The 15,347-nt window shown below is 44.2% G+C and overlaps 1 protein-coding gene across 6 annotated transcripts in view; it reads right to left on the reverse strand.

Annotated features, from left to right (window-relative positions):
• INO80D (INO80 complex subunit D) overlaps positions 1–14,198 on the reverse strand; it is a 92,662-nt gene extending 78,464 nt beyond the window's left edge. For 2 of the 6 annotated variants that reach the window (XM_063712995.1, XM_063712992.1), the window contains exon 1: positions 13,646–13,739. Coding sequence is in view for 2 of the 6 variants with exons in the window: in XM_054549675.2 (XP_054405650.1) it covers positions 11,986–12,055 (70 nt within the window). In the remaining 4 variants the exon portion in view is untranslated. Of the gene's footprint in view, positions 1–11,985; positions 13,615–13,645; positions 13,740–14,075 lie in introns of those variants that run through there. The other 4 variants (XM_063712991.1, XM_054549675.2, XM_054549674.2 and 1 more) reach the window with 4 other exon arrangements.
• Positions 14,199–15,347: the final 1,149 nt, after the last annotated feature.

Below are 15,347 nucleotides of genomic sequence, written 5' to 3' on the forward strand. Positions count from 1 at the left end.
AGTAGCTGGGATTACAGGTGCACGCCACCACACCCAGGTTATTTTAGTATTTTTAGTAGAGATGGGGTTTCATCATATTGGTCAGGCTGGTCTCGAACTTGTGACCTCAGGTGATCCGCCTGCCTCAGCCTCCCAAAGTGCTGGGATTACAGGCCTGAGCCACCAACACCCAGCCTTTTTTTTTTTTTTTTTTTTAGAGATGAGGTTGCACCATAATGCCCAAGCTGGATTGAACTCCTGGGCTCAAGCGATCCTCCACCGTAGCTGGGACTACAGGTGCATGTCACCACACCTGCCTTCAAATCTTCTTTTATTGTGGGAAACTCTTCCTTAATGTATTGACATTTCTTTCTGCTTGATTTATTCTTCGACAGCTTCAGGGGTATCAATTATTGGCATACTAGATTTACTGTATTCCCTATCTATCACTCTCTCTCTAGTCTTTCTTCATTTTTATTTGTTCCATTTTGGGTTGCTCAAATTTCTCAAGCTTGCTTCCACTACCCCCAGCTATAGTTGATATTTGCTGCTTTGAATGTTTCTGCAATGTTACTTTTCTCTTATTTTGTACCCTGATTCCATCAGCTCACTCTTACAATCCTTCTGTTGTTTTCTTTTATTTCTTGAGCTTTTATATCTCATCTTTAAACTCTAGTTTCAGAGGAGCTATGTCTCACCCCCACCTTCCACCATAGGAACTATTTTTTCACTTTCCCTTGAGGCTTGACTCCATGCTAGACTATGTTCCCTAACTCACAGGAGCCCACATGGCATAGATTTGGGGGTGGGGTGATAATTTAGGCTTTACTTCTCTTCACATGACTAAGATCAGGAGCTGAAAGGCTGCTTGCTGTCAGTTTCTCCTCCACTCTGAACTTCCTACAAAACTGGTAGGACTGCACAGTTTGTAACTCAGCCCCACTTCTCCCGCCACTCAGGGAGCCCAACATACATATATCCAACTTTGCCATCCATGCATGGGGATTACTGGTTTTGTCCTCGGCGTGTGTCACTTTCTTGAGAGAAAGCTTCTTCCTTTGCTTTGCCTGGTTCTATAGAGGAACTCATCCTCTCTTGGCATCCTCTCTTGCCCTGGTTCAATTTTCACTGCACTTAATAGCACTAATTTATATATTTTGGGTTTTTTGGGGGGGTTTTGTTGGGTTTTTTTTTTGAGACAGAGTCTCGCTCTGTCACCTAGGCTGGAGTGAAGTGGTACAATCTCGGCTCAGTGCCACCTCCGCCCCTTGGTTCAAGCCATTCTCCTGCCTCAGCCTCCTGAGTAGCTGGGATTATAGGCGCCCGCCACCACGCCCGGCCAATTTTTTTGTATTTTTAGTAGAGATGGGGTTTCACCATGTTGGCGAGGCTGATCTCGAATTCCTGTCCTCAGGTGATCCATCCACTTCGGCCTCCCAAAGTGCTAGGATTACAGGCATGAGCCACTGCGCCTGCCATAATTCATACATTTTGATTACAAGGTTACAGTAATTGTCAAAGTTTCAGTTTAGTTTCTGTTTCTAATTCTCCCTATTTTTAAAGTTGGTTTGGAGAAGGAAGAATAGAGATCTCAGTACTTGCTATCATTAACCACAAATATCTTTTTAAATTTTGAATAGTAAACTATTCCACAATAATATCAAAACCATAAAGCATACTTACTATAGAATTTTTTTTTACAACAAATGCATTACTTTTGTAATAATTTTGTAAAAATCTGTCTTCTTTTTTTTTTAAGAGACAGTCTTGCTCTCTTGTCAAGGCTAGAGTGTGCAGTGGCACAATCATAGCTAACAGCAGCCTCAAGATCCTGGGCTCAATTGATCTTTTTACCTTAGCCTCCCAAGTAGCTGGGACTACAGGCATTAATCACTGTGCCCAACTAATTTTTTAATTTATTGTAGAGATGGAGTCTCACTACATTGCCCAGGCTGGTCTCGAACTCCTAGCCTCAAGTGATCCTCCTGCTTCACCTCCCAAAGTGCTGGGATTACAGGCGTGAGCCACCACAACCAGCCTGAATTTCTTCTAATTGAGTATTATTGTAGTATCAAAATCACTGTTCTGTAAACTGGAAACAGATCAATATCTGGTCTTCTCTACATTAATAAACTTCTCCTTTTTAAATAAAGAAGAATTTATGACAAACACACTGAGGCAGTTCTCAGAAAAAATCCTACATATTTTTCACTCTTTACCCCTAGCCTTCCACAGCTGGCGTTTTTTACTCTGATTTTACTAAAGGTGAAGTTCACATCACTTTCACTCTTTGGCATTGAGTGCAAGATATAAATAAGAATGGAAATATACAATATATAAAGCCCACATAATCTTAATCAAATGTCTTTTAGACCCTGATATATAAATACTATCGCATTTTCTTTCTTCCTTTCTTTCCTTTCCCTCTTTTTTCTGAGACACGGTCTTGCTCTGTTGCCAGGCTGGAGTGCAGTGGTATGATTACGCCTTACTGAAGCCTTGACCTCCCCATCTCAAGTGATCCTTCCACCTCAACCTCCCAAGGAGCTGGGGCCACAGGCACATGCCACCACGCCCAGCTAATTTTTCATATTTTTAGTAGATATGGGGTTTCACCGTGTTGCCCAGGCTGGTCTCAAACCTCTAGGCTCAAGCCATCTACCAGCATCAGCCTCCCAAAGTGCTGGGATTACAGGCCTAAACCACCATGCTCAGCCTATCACATTTCCTAATCCATGCAAACAAAAGGCTAAAACTAAGCACTATCTTTTTTTGTTTTTGTTTTTGTTTTTAGAAAAGGGGGGTGTCTCACTATGTTGCCCAGCTGGTCTCAAACTCCTAGTCTCAGTGAGCCTCCTGCCTCAGCCTACCAAACTGCTGGGATTACAGACGTGAACCACCATGCCCAGCCAAGCTCTACTTTTTAATACATGATGAATATCACTTTAAAAAGAAAAAAAAAACCTTAGCCAAACTAAATTTATTAACAGTTCTAGCAAATATCATCTTCAGCTGTGGAGACAACTTGCTTAGCATATAAACAGACCTATGCTCCCTTAAAGGAGAGAATGCAGGTAATTAAGCACTTTAGAGCAGCAGCAGAATATACACTGTTACTACCAGAAAATGGAAATAACCATTACTGAGAACAGAAAATACTCAAGTCTCACAGAAAAAATATTTCAACAGCAAACATAACCATATACTAGAATTCAAGAGTAGGAAATAGCCGGGCACGGAGGCTCACGCCTGTAATCCCAACACTTTGGGAGGCCAAGACAGGCAGATCACCTGAGGTCAGGAGTTCAAGACCAACCTGGCCAACATGTTGAAACCCCGTCTCTACAAACATACAAAAATTAGCCAGGCATGATTGCGGGTGCCTGTAATCCTAGCTACTCAGGAGGCTGAGGCAGGAGAAATTGCTTGAACCTGGGAGGCGGATGTTGCAGTGAGCCGAGATCACACCGTTACACTCCAGCCTGGGCCAGAGAGCAAAACTCTGTCTAAAAACAAAAACAAAAAACAGTAGGAAATATGATTAGGTTTAGGTTTTTAAAAAATCCTCACTGGGGCTGGGCATGGCGGCTCACGCCTGTGACAGCAGCACTCTGGGAGGCTGAGGTGGGAGGATCAACTGAGGTTAGCAGTTCAAGACCAGCCTGACCAACATGGAGAAACCCAGTCTCTACTAAAAATACAAAATTAGCCAGGTGTGGTGGCACATGCCTGTAATCCCAGCTACTCAGGAGGCTGAGGCAGGAGAATCGCTTAAACCCAGGAGGCGGAGGTTGCTGTGAGCCAAGATCGCTCCTTTGCACTCCAGCCTGGGCAACAAGAGCGAAACTCTGTCTCAAAAAAAAAATCCTCTTTGATATTATACACCAAGTTTAATAGGAAAATTGAACAATTCATTTCCATAGTTTCTTACTTCTTACAAATACAGAGGAATAAGACATTAGCAAGGAGAAAAGTAAGGAAGATACACTTTTAACAAAAGCAGCCAGCAGCCCTTTCAGTCTTCCAATGACAACCACAAAACAATTTGACAAAAATATGAACATTATTCGCTTTGGGACTACCACTTGATCACCTCCATGTGGAATCTCTATGTCACTGCCATTCTTTTGATTCTCCTGTTTCAGAAACATGTTCATTTCACTGCCACACCATTTTTCTCTAATTGCCATCTGTAATTTTATATCCTACCACTTTTAAAGAGCCTAGATCTACAACATACCTTATAATTTTTTTTTTTTTTTAAAAGATAGAATCTCACTCTGTTGCCCAGGCTGGAGTGCAGTGGCACGATCTTGGCTCACTGCAACCTCTGCTGCCCATTTTCAAGTGATTCTCCTGCCTCAGCTTCCCAAGTGGCTGGAATTACAGGCAAGCGCCACCATGCTAATTTTTGTATTTTTAGTAGACACGAGGGTTTCACCATGTTGGCCAGGCTAGTCTCCAACTCCTGACCTCAAGTGATCCGCCCACCTCGGCCTCCCAAAGTGTTGGGATTACAGGAATGAGCCACCGTGCCCAGTTCATACCTTATAATTTTTTTAAAACTAGCGTGAGATGTCAGGTGCAGTGGCTCACGCCTGTAATCTCAGCACTTTGGGAGGCTGAGGCGGGCGGATCACTTGAGCCCAGGAGTTCAACACCAGGCTGGGCACTGTAGTGAAACCCTTGACACAAAATAAAATAAAATAAATAAAACTAACATGAGCCTACTAAATTATCAGAATGTATGTCTTCCAATATACTTAATGCAAATGAAAAGAATATTTACTTATCCCAGAAAGAGTGGATACTGTTAAAATCATATTTAGAGTATCATAAAGTCTTAAAAACGTTTTTCCACGTTATGTCCTTTTTAAATGAGTTTTAATTCAACTTGATGAAGCATAAGAATGTAATGAGATACTAAACAGATGACTATATTGATTTTAAGAAACAAACATCTATATTACCAATGTAAAAAATAGTAAAATCAGACTGAGGAATGATGAAAATCTATCAACTGATGTGACTGGAAGAGAAAGAAGCAGTGAGAAAACTGCTTATCACTCAAAAATATAAACAACATTCATTATAATCAAGTTCGAACCAGAATATTTTAAAATAATGCTTATTGAATGTCTAGTATGTGCCATATACTGTACTCAGACAGCATTGTACAAATAAGTTTGCATTAGGAATTTCGATGAACTTTACACTAGTTCCTTCCCTGCTATATTAGAAAGGTAAGGATAGTTTATGCAGCAGAAGAGATCATTCACTGGCTCTGGTAGGTATCAGAGAGGGGGCTCAAATCTGGTTTTGCTAATTACTAAGCATAAGACCTTGGGCAAGTTATTTAGGCTTCAGTCTTCTCATCTGTAAAAAGAAGACTGTAATTGTATGTACCTCATTGAGTTGCTTAGGATAATTAAATTAGGTATTTCATGAACTGTAACCCCAGCATATAGTAATCACTTAATATTAACTACCATTAGAAGCTGGGCGCGGCAGCTCACACCTGTAATCCCAGCACTTTGGGAGGCCAAGGCGGGTGGATCACAAGGTCAGGAGATCGAGACCATCCTGGCTAACACGGTGAAACCCCATCTCTACTAAAAATACAAAAAAAATTAGCTGGGCATGGTGGTGGGCGCCTGTAGTCCCAGCTACTCGAGAGGCTGAGGCAGGAGAATGGTGTGAACCCAAAAGGCGGAGCTTGCAGTGAGCCGAGATCGCACCACTGCACTCCAGCCTGGGCGACAGAGTGAGACTCCATCTCAAAAAAAAAAAACTACCATTAAAAGCAGTAAGTAGTGGTTTATTTGTATTATCATTTTGATCTAGAATCTGTAGGACTAAAATACATTCTCCAGCTATTAGTGGTTTTCTGAACAGTTTCCTATAATCCTCATTAAAAATCTAATATCAAAAATATTTCCTACATTCTATAGAGCACTTAAATACTAATGTTCTTGTGATGGAAAACACTAGCAGAATGCGCACTGTTTGACTGATCTGGGTCCAGTATTTATTAGTTCCAGTTGATAATCCTTCACAACAAATGCTTTCTAAGTTCCGATCCATGTCACAGTCACCGTTGTTACAGAAACCCTGCATTACAGGACAAGAGGAAAGAAGAAAAACTAAGTTATAGCTCTACTCCTCAAAGTTCTTTTGTTCTAAAAATCTGAAACTAATGGCCTCTTTGTTACTGAATTCCACATACGCTTTTCCGCCTTCAGCTAACTGGACCTCTCTGCAGCATCTGACACTGCTGACCACTTTCTCTTTCTTGAAAATCTCTCCTTTCTGACCAGTCAGTGGGTTCTTTTCTCTTGACCCCCTTACTTCCATGCCAATATACTCCAAGGTTCATTTAATCTTACTTTACAGGGGTGCAAGATGAAATGCCTACATGGGCTGGAAGAGTAGGCCAGGGGCATTCTTTGGCACACTTTGCTCAAATTATTTCCAGCAAGTTGTTGCAATGTTTAAAAAAAAAAAAAAAGACCCAGAACTTCCAGCTCTTCCATGTTATTAAAAGAAGATACAACCAAGCACAGTGGCTCAGGCCTGTAATCCCAGCACTATGGGAGACCGAGGCAGGTGAATCACCTGAGGTCAGGAGTTCAAGACCAGCCTGGCCAACATGGCGAAACCCTGTCTCTACTAAAAATACAAAAATTAGCCGGCGTAGTGGCACGCGCCTGTAGTCCCAGCTACTCAGGAGGCTGAGGCAGAAGAATCGCTTGAACCTGGGTGGTAGAGATTGCAGTGAGCTGAGATCGTGCCACTGCACTCCAGCCTGGCAACATAGTGAGACTCCATCTCAAAAAAATAAATAAAAGAAGATAAAAATCCAAATTTCCTCACAAAATATCCTAATTGTTTTCATGTCAGCAGCTCCTTTAAACTTTTGAACATATGAAGGCCAGGGGTGGTGACTCACACCTGTAATCCCAACACTATGGCAGGCTGAGGCAGAAGGATCACTTGAGCCCCTTTGTTCGAGCCCAGCCTGGGCAACATAGTAAGACCCTGTCTCCATTTAAACAAAAACAAAAACAAAAAAAAAAGAAAAAGCCGGGTGCAGTGGCTCACGCCTGTAATCCCAGCACTTTGGGAGGCCAAGGCAGGTGGATCACGAGGTCAGGAGTTCAAGACTAGCCTGGCCAAGATGGTGAAACCCCGTCTCTACTAAAAACACAAAAATTACCGGGTGTGGTGGTGGGCGCCTGTAATCCCAGCTACTCGGGAGGCTGGGGCAGAGAATTGCTTGAACCTGGGAGGCAGAGATTGCAGTGAGCCAATCGCGCCACTGCACTCTAGGCTGGGCAACAGAGTGAGACTTTGTCTCAAAAAAGAAAAGAAAAAGACGTGTAACCCTAAGTTATTTTATAAGTCTGTTTCCTCATGTATGAAAAGGCACTGATGAAAAATCAGAGACCATCACAAAAAGTGTGGGTCAAACAAAACATTTCTATAGGCTTTATCTTTTTTTTTTTCTGAGACAAGTTCTCCCTTTGCCACCCAGGCTGAAGCGCAGTGGTGTGATCAAGGTTCACTGCAACCTTGACCTCCTGAGTTCAAGCGATCCTCTCACCTCAGCCTCCTGAGTAGCTGGGACTACAAAAATGCACTACCACACCTGGCTAATTTTTGTATTTTTTGTAGAGACAGCATTTCACCATTTTGCCCAGGCTGGTCTCAAACTCCTGAGCTCAAGTGATCCGCCCACCTTGGCCTCCCAGAGTGCTGGGACTACAGTTGTGAGCCATGGTACCAAGCCTACCCCAGGTTTCAAACCAAATGTATACAGCTGCATATGTGGATTTTTCTGGAGAAGTGTCCAAGACTAAGAACCACTGACTAGCCCAAATTTGTCTACTTCTACCATTTCAGCTGCCTTCTGTGAGGATGAGTCCCACAATTACATCCAGTCCACCTATGAGATCGCCTTACCTCCTTAACATGCCTCTGCCACTGCCACCTCCTGCTCCTCTCAATTGCCATTGCCACCACCTTAGTTCAAATCCTCTTCAAATCTCTTGTCAGGAACTGCCTCATTGGTCTAATTACAGTCTTGTCCTCCTTTTTCCTACTCTGTACAACTCAAATCCTCTAAATCTCAAGTAATTTATGTGGCCAAAGGCTTTCAGGGTCTGCTTGTCACATAAAAGAAATCCAAACTCCTTACCCTAACACAGAAACTCCTTAGGACCTGGCCAGACTGACTTTTCCCTCTCACTATTTATTCCCCTCCTCCAACTCCTGGGCGGTAACAGAACGACAATTTGCAACACAGGATACTCTTTTGTCCCTAAACTTTGATTCCTACTTACAGGTCACACCTTATGGAATGCCGAACTCCTCCCATTCGCTTAGGACAGAAACTTCCCCTGCAAAGCCCTCACTTTAAAACCTAGCCTGCCCTTTAGGCCAGAATAGAAGAATATTCCTCCAGGCTAAGCTATCACTTAACATTCACATTGACATTGTAAATGTCAGCTTATTTTTCTCCAATAGACTAAAAACTCCTCAAGGGCAGAGAACGTGTCTCTGTATTGCAAAACTCAGAGGTACAACAAAGAAGTTAATCTGTTAAATGAACGAACCAGCAGCTGCTCCTACCAATCAAGTCAGGTAAACATGCCCAGGACTCTAAAGTGAGCCTATCAAGGCCACAAACTGCTCAGCGCCTTCAAAACCATGCAACACTACCGTCCGCGGGGACTCACAAAAACACTTCAAAACCTGAAAGCAAACCCATCCTGTGCTCCTTTGCCCTCGGTGTACTTACCATACCTTTATATTGGCCAGTTCCAAATTCAAACAGCAGAGACTACGCTAACATGAAGCTGCTGAAATGGAATATACTGCACAATTTTTTACCGGCAAAAATATATTTATTTGCCCCATTAAAGTAATTATAATATTCTCTCTGTACTCAAATACTTATTAGTATTATTAATATATACTGAGGCAAGAACTCATTAAAAATTCACATCAAGAATATTAAAAATCTGGCCGGGTGCAGTGGCTCACGCCTGTAATCCCAGCACTTTGGGAGGCCGAGGCAGGCGGATCACGACGTCAGGAGATCCAGACCATCCTGGCTAACACGGTGAAACCCCGTCTCTACTAAAAATATAAAAAATTAGCCGGGCGTGTGGGCACCTGTAGTCCCAGCTACTCGGGAGGCTGAGGCAGGAGAATGGCGTGAACCCGGGAGGCGGAGCTTGCAGTGAGCCGAGATCGTGCCACTGCACTCCAGCCTGGGCCACAGAGCAAGACTCCATCTCAAAAAAAAAAAAAAAAGAATATTAAAAATCTTTAGAAAAAAATAGAAAAGTTATGCACCAAGAAAATATAAAGGTTATGCTTCAGGAACCACTCTAAACGCTTTATGTTCAATTCCTCATTTAGTCTTCACAGCAACCCTATGAAGTAGGTACTATTATTATCCCCTTTCACAGACGAAGAAAACTGAGACTTAATCAGATTAAGTAATTGTCATTATCCAAGGTCACACAGTTAGGATGCAAGACCTATTTGCTCCAGAGCCCAAGCTTTTAACCAATACAAAACTACACAACTACCATCACATGGACAATCCTACCCTTACGTTTTTCCTCTTTGTTTCTGCTGTATGTGTACACATAAAGAGAAAAAGCACACTAAAGTGTTAAACAGTGGTTATCCTTTGAGTGGGAAAAACAGGTCTACTCTCCAAATATAGTATAGGTCTACTATAGTATGTATAGTACAGTATTACTTTCAGTTATTTAAAAAAGGAAACAAGAGAAATAGTATTTCGATGTTACTACTAGAAAAGTAAGGTGGAGGCCAGGCGTGGTGGCTCACACCTGTAATCCCAGCACTTGGAAAGACTGAGGCAGGCGGATCCCTTGCATCCAGGAGTTTGAGACCAGCCTGGGCAACATGGGGAAACCCTGTCTCTACAAAAAATACAAAAATTAGCCGGGCATGGTGGCGTGCACCTGTAGTCCTGGCTGACTACAGGCACACCTGAGGTGGGAGGATCACTGGAGCCCAGGAGGTTGAGGCTGCAGTGAGCTGTAATCATGCCACTGTACTCCAGGCTGGACAACAGAGTGAGACCCTGTCTCAAAAAAAAAAAGAAAGAAAGAAAAGTAAAGTGGGCTAGTGGAATTAACACTTAATTAATACTATTATTGGCCAAACACATGGCTATCTCATCTAACCCTTATATCAAAGAATTTTATTCCCATTTTAAGTTAAAGAAACCAAGGACTAAGTAACTTGCCCAGAGGAAGGACTGGGATCAGAACTCAAAGCCCAGTCTAAAGGTGTCACTGCAGGAAGTCATGCTACAAATAAAATTTCACCAAAAACTCATCTTTTATTTCTTTGGGGATGGAGTTTTGCTCTGGTTGCCCAGGCTGGAGTGCAATGGTGCAATCTTGGCTCACTGCAACCTCTGCCTCCCAGGTTCAAGTGATTCTCCTGCCTCAGCCTCCAGAGTAGCTGGGATTACAGGCATACACCACCACGCCCGGCTAATTTTGTATTTTTAGTAGAGACAGGGTTTCTCCATGTTGGTCAGGCTGGTCTCGAACTCCAGACCTCAGGTGATCCGCCCGCCTCAGCCTCCCAAAGTGCTGGGATTACAGGCGTGAGTCACCACGCCCGGCCTAAAAACTCATCTTAAAAACAAATCACATTCTGTGAAAGGATGAGAACCAAGTAGTCTGTCACCTTACGTGCAAGGAGGGAAAAGAGGGAGGCTTAAGGTTTTAAATTGAGTATTTCCTCAGTATCTCAAACTAGCCAGGAGCATTGTCAAAAATCAGCCTTTACAGTCAGGACTTCTGGGACAAACTCTTGCTTGAAGAAGTGAGGAGACTCTACTGCTGTTTGTTTTGCCTAACACAGAGCTGCATGTATAAGTTAAACTGACTTAGCATTGGGGACAATTTGCTGCCTCCAACCCAGTCTCACCTATTCAACCATTGTTTTACCAGTTACCAGGTGTGGGGGAGGGGGAAAGAGAAGTGTCTCAGAATATTGCTCTAACTGTATTCAAATATAAATGACTTTTCATTAGCCATAACCATTGTACCAAACCTGGATAGTGAGAGCTGCTAACCCTCAGAGAACATCTCAGGTATGAATAAATAGTTTAGCATTTTTTTGAAATGTCATTAATTTTGGGTGCTCTCAGAAATGTTTAATTCCTTCTAAACTAAAATTTTTATTTCTCTAAAAACAGTAGCAACATGATTTGCTGAGAAAAAGTTGGAATGGGATATACAAATTTCCTCCTAAAAATCTTCCAGAGGAAAGAAAACTTGATTATTTCAGACTTGTAATTATACTAACCATTTACTTTTTAAACTAACACTTAATAGTAAAAAAGCATATTCCCTTAGTAATTTAAAGTTAATTCAGTATTTGCCCTGAAAATCTTTTATTAATTTCAAATGGAATGTAACTTTTAAAAACATCAAACCTGTCATTCCTTCAGGAAATAAAGTAGCCCATTAGGCGATCAGGTTAGGAAATTAATACATGTTTGAGATAGGGTGGGAAAAAGTACAAAACTTTTTTGGTATTTGTACACATACAGTTTTGGAAAGCTTAGGAATGTGAAGTCAACAATATACCTTTAAAATATCAAATTATAAGGCAATAACCATTTTTTTCAAACCTTAAAATGTTCCAAGAAAAATGACTAAGAATGATTTTTTTCCATCCAGTATATGCTCTAAAAATAAGGACAAACTATAATAGGAGTAACGATTTTTGGTACACATGTTTAAAAAATGTCCATGTCAATAAACAATTTCAATTAATCAATAAACTTAAAACAACCATTAAATGTAATTTGCATTTTTGTATCAGATCCATACAATCTCAAATATCAAGATTTTCTTAAGCTCAATGCTAAATGACCGGATATCTATCATTGTGGAGAAACAGAGTTTGATCTTAGGCAGACTAAAGGAAAAGAAAGGCACACACCTAGAAGAATCACTTGAGTCTCACTTCGAAGCCTCACAGAAGTCAGCACTGAAAGTCGTGGGTGACCCATTGCCCTGCAAGTGGCAGCTTTTCACTAACAACAGTGCTGGGGGTACTGAGCGGGCAGAATGTGGGACATCTCCTGCCAGCAACTCCAGCCTGCTACCAAGCAGGACACCGCACATAAACACAACACTCTGCCCTAAGCTCACCAAAAAAAAAAAAAAAAAGGAAAAAACCAACAATTAAACGATGCAAAATAACCTCTCCAAACACGCCCACACTGGGGGCTGGCAGTGGGGGGTGGCAGGGTCTATTAACATTTCAATTTCAACACTCAAGAACAACAAGGAGGTAAGCATAGCCACGGGAAACATCCTGTCCCTGAAAAGCAGAAAATCGAGATTTGGAAATTTATGTTTATCACTTTTTTTTTTTAACGTTCAGAGCTCAGGGCACCAAAATATAGCTAAAATTGAATCCACTTAAACAGAAAACCTACGTGTGTGTGTGAATACATATGTGTATATATATGCATATAAAATATATACATACACATATACATTTTATATTTTTTTCCGTTTAAATGTTATACATACACACACACACCCCCCCTCCAAAACCAAAGTAGTTTTGCTAGGTTCCGAGGGCTGTTCCACAGACCCTTCTGAGTTGTAGCAATAACAAGTTTAGGTTTCCTTAAAATCTCCATTACTCTATTTCTAGGTCGAATACAAGAATGTCACATAAATCTAAACAGTGATTATCAGAATAAATGAACTACTGATCCTTAAACTGTAGACCTTGTTTCAGGAGCTGCCCTGCCCACTTCCTCTCCCTCCTCCCAATCCCGGAGGCTTCCAAGCCATCTGACAACCACGTCTCCCCCTTGGGATCTGTTCCGGTGTTGGTTTTACCGGACAGTGACCAAAAAGGAGGGGAAACTCCTACATCTGGGGACTGCTCCAGAAACCCTGCCTGATCCTGCCCCCTCTCACTGACAGTCTCCTCGCTGCTCCCTACATCTTCCTCTCCGCCGGAGCTGTCCAGAAGGGGGATTTTGGACCCAAAGGAATCGGGATGAAAGGGGGTGGGTACTCAAGCTGAAAATAACACCCCCAGTTGGTGGGGTAAGGGCTAAAAAAGGCAATAGGGAAAGATTGTCCGGCAGAAACACCACCTGAGTTTACCTCCTCCTTCCCACCCCAAAAACCCAGTCACTAACTAATAAAGCTAAGAAAAGCCCCTTGCAAACTTTTCCAAACCGGAAGAGAAGGCCCTCTCCCCAAACTGGGGGGCTCCAGGGTGAACGGGCTGGAGTTAGCAGCCCCGAACGGGCTCGCGGGGAGTTGGGTGGGGCGCGGGCGAGGGGTGCAGGGGCGGAGTACCTTCTTCAATGGACAGGAACTGGCAAAGAGTTTCAAAATAGCCGAGTGCGCTCCCCCACGCCCTGGGGGGTCCCGGGCGCTAGGACCAGGGCTCCCCGGAGAGACAGCGGCCCCCAATTCGGGCCTAAAAGGAAACTTTCTGGGCCGCGGCTGCACCTGACTCCTCACCGCCCCTCCACCCGACCCCACGCCCGCCAGGCCGCCCGCCCCGCCCCGCCCCGGCCTGGCCGTCCGGAGCGCGGAGGAGGGGGATAAATAAATTCAACTCTTACCGGAATCTGGGGGGCGTCTGCGAGAGACCCGGGGGAAGCGGGGCCGGGCGCCTATTCCCCACTCCCCACTCCTAGGCCCTGACGCCTCTGTCCCGGCAGCCCGTGCCTGCCGCCCCGCGGGAAAGCCTCCGGGCCGGCGCGGGATTCGGCCCAGCAGCGCCGCCGTCCCACCTGAAGGCCCCGGGGGACTCGAGGGGGCGCGCGGAGGCCCGGGTTGCGGGGGCAGGGCGCGGCCGCCGTGGGGCCTACCGGCCCGAGGCCTACCGGCGCCCCCCTCCCGCCGCACACCCCCACCTGGCCCGCGCAGGCCGCTCCGCTCGCCCCACTCCGGCTCCGGCTGGACCCCTGCCCGCCCGCCGTTGCCGCCCGCGGGCGCCCCGGAGGCCCTCAGGCCCCCGGCCTCCACCACCCGGGCGCCGGCCCCACTCACCCTTTCATTCTCCGCCCGGGGCCTGGCGTGGGCCGGCGAATCCCCGGCCTCACGTAAGCGCGCTCGCCGCCCGCCCAGCCTGCGCGGCCCAGCCCGCCGCCCTACGGGAGCCCGGGGATGTGGGCCGGGCCTGGGGCCGCCTCTGCTTACCTTTCAGCTGCTTTTTTTTTTTCTCCTTCCCCCCTGTTCCCTCGGCTGGGCTGACAGATCAGAGTGAGAGGCGCTGGCAATGGACTAGGAAGCTCGGCTGCCGCTGCTACTGCTCCCCCCTGGACTCCGGCGAGAGCCTTTCACTGTCAAGCAAGAGGGGTGAGGATCATATTTTTATTTTGGAAACTAAAAAGTGCTCCCAGGGTCGGTGATTATTAAGGGGAAATCCCTGAATATACTCTCCAGCCAAGAAGGCAGGGCTGCCGGGGCTGTACAAGAAGAGGCAGCAGCCTCCTACAGCACCACTACAGGCACTGCGAGGACATAACACCAGAGAGCTGCTCCTCTGCCCTTCGAAACGACAACTTTCCTACCATCTTGGAGGCAGAGCAAAGGGGGGCCAGGGGGAAAAGTGCACCCGCTCCCGATAAAGTACAAATTTTTACTTCTCATCTCTGGAAAAAAGTCCACACCGGCCGTCTACACCGGCGCCTGGGGGAGAAAGCAGGGAAGAAACGGGGGGTGCATGAGAAACGTTTTCATTTGCTCCAGGGGGAAAAATGTTTCTGCATCTTCTGATGGAAAAGAAATCTTTACAAGACACAGGTTTTCCGGTGATTATTGTTTTCTATTTTCTATTTTTAAATTTTTTCATGTTAGTGACAGTGATATTTTAATTTTTTTTTAGGCCAATAATAATTTTTCTCCATTACAGGGTTAAGTTCTGTGGCTGGTGGACAGTTTGTAAATTTATACTTAAAGAGACTTAATAGTAACTTCATTTATTTGTCTAGTTATGTTATTGTATATATAAATATTTATGTTTTCATATATTGCATATAAAAATTTGTGTTACATGTTACTCTCAAAACTGAGATTGCTGTGAAACAATTGTAAAAAATATGTCTTTCGTCTATTTCTCAAAGCAATGTAAATAAAACCTATGGACTGTCCAGAAAGGCATGATACAGTGTGTCATTTTCCACAGTGCAAATAAAGGCAGATATCACTGGGGATTTAAAAACGGCCCCTGTTTCTGGAAATTCTGTTATGATCTGCCCATAAAGAAAGGATACAGTAAAACTGGAAAGAGATTTTAAAGACAGCCTTAGATTTTTCTTG

Source organism: Pongo abelii, chromosome 11 (genome assembly GCF_028885655.2).
Source record: "Pongo abelii isolate AG06213 chromosome 11, NHGRI_mPonAbe1-v2.0_pri, whole genome shotgun sequence".
Classification (NCBI taxonomy): domain Eukaryota; kingdom Metazoa; phylum Chordata; class Mammalia; order Primates; family Hominidae; genus Pongo; species Pongo abelii.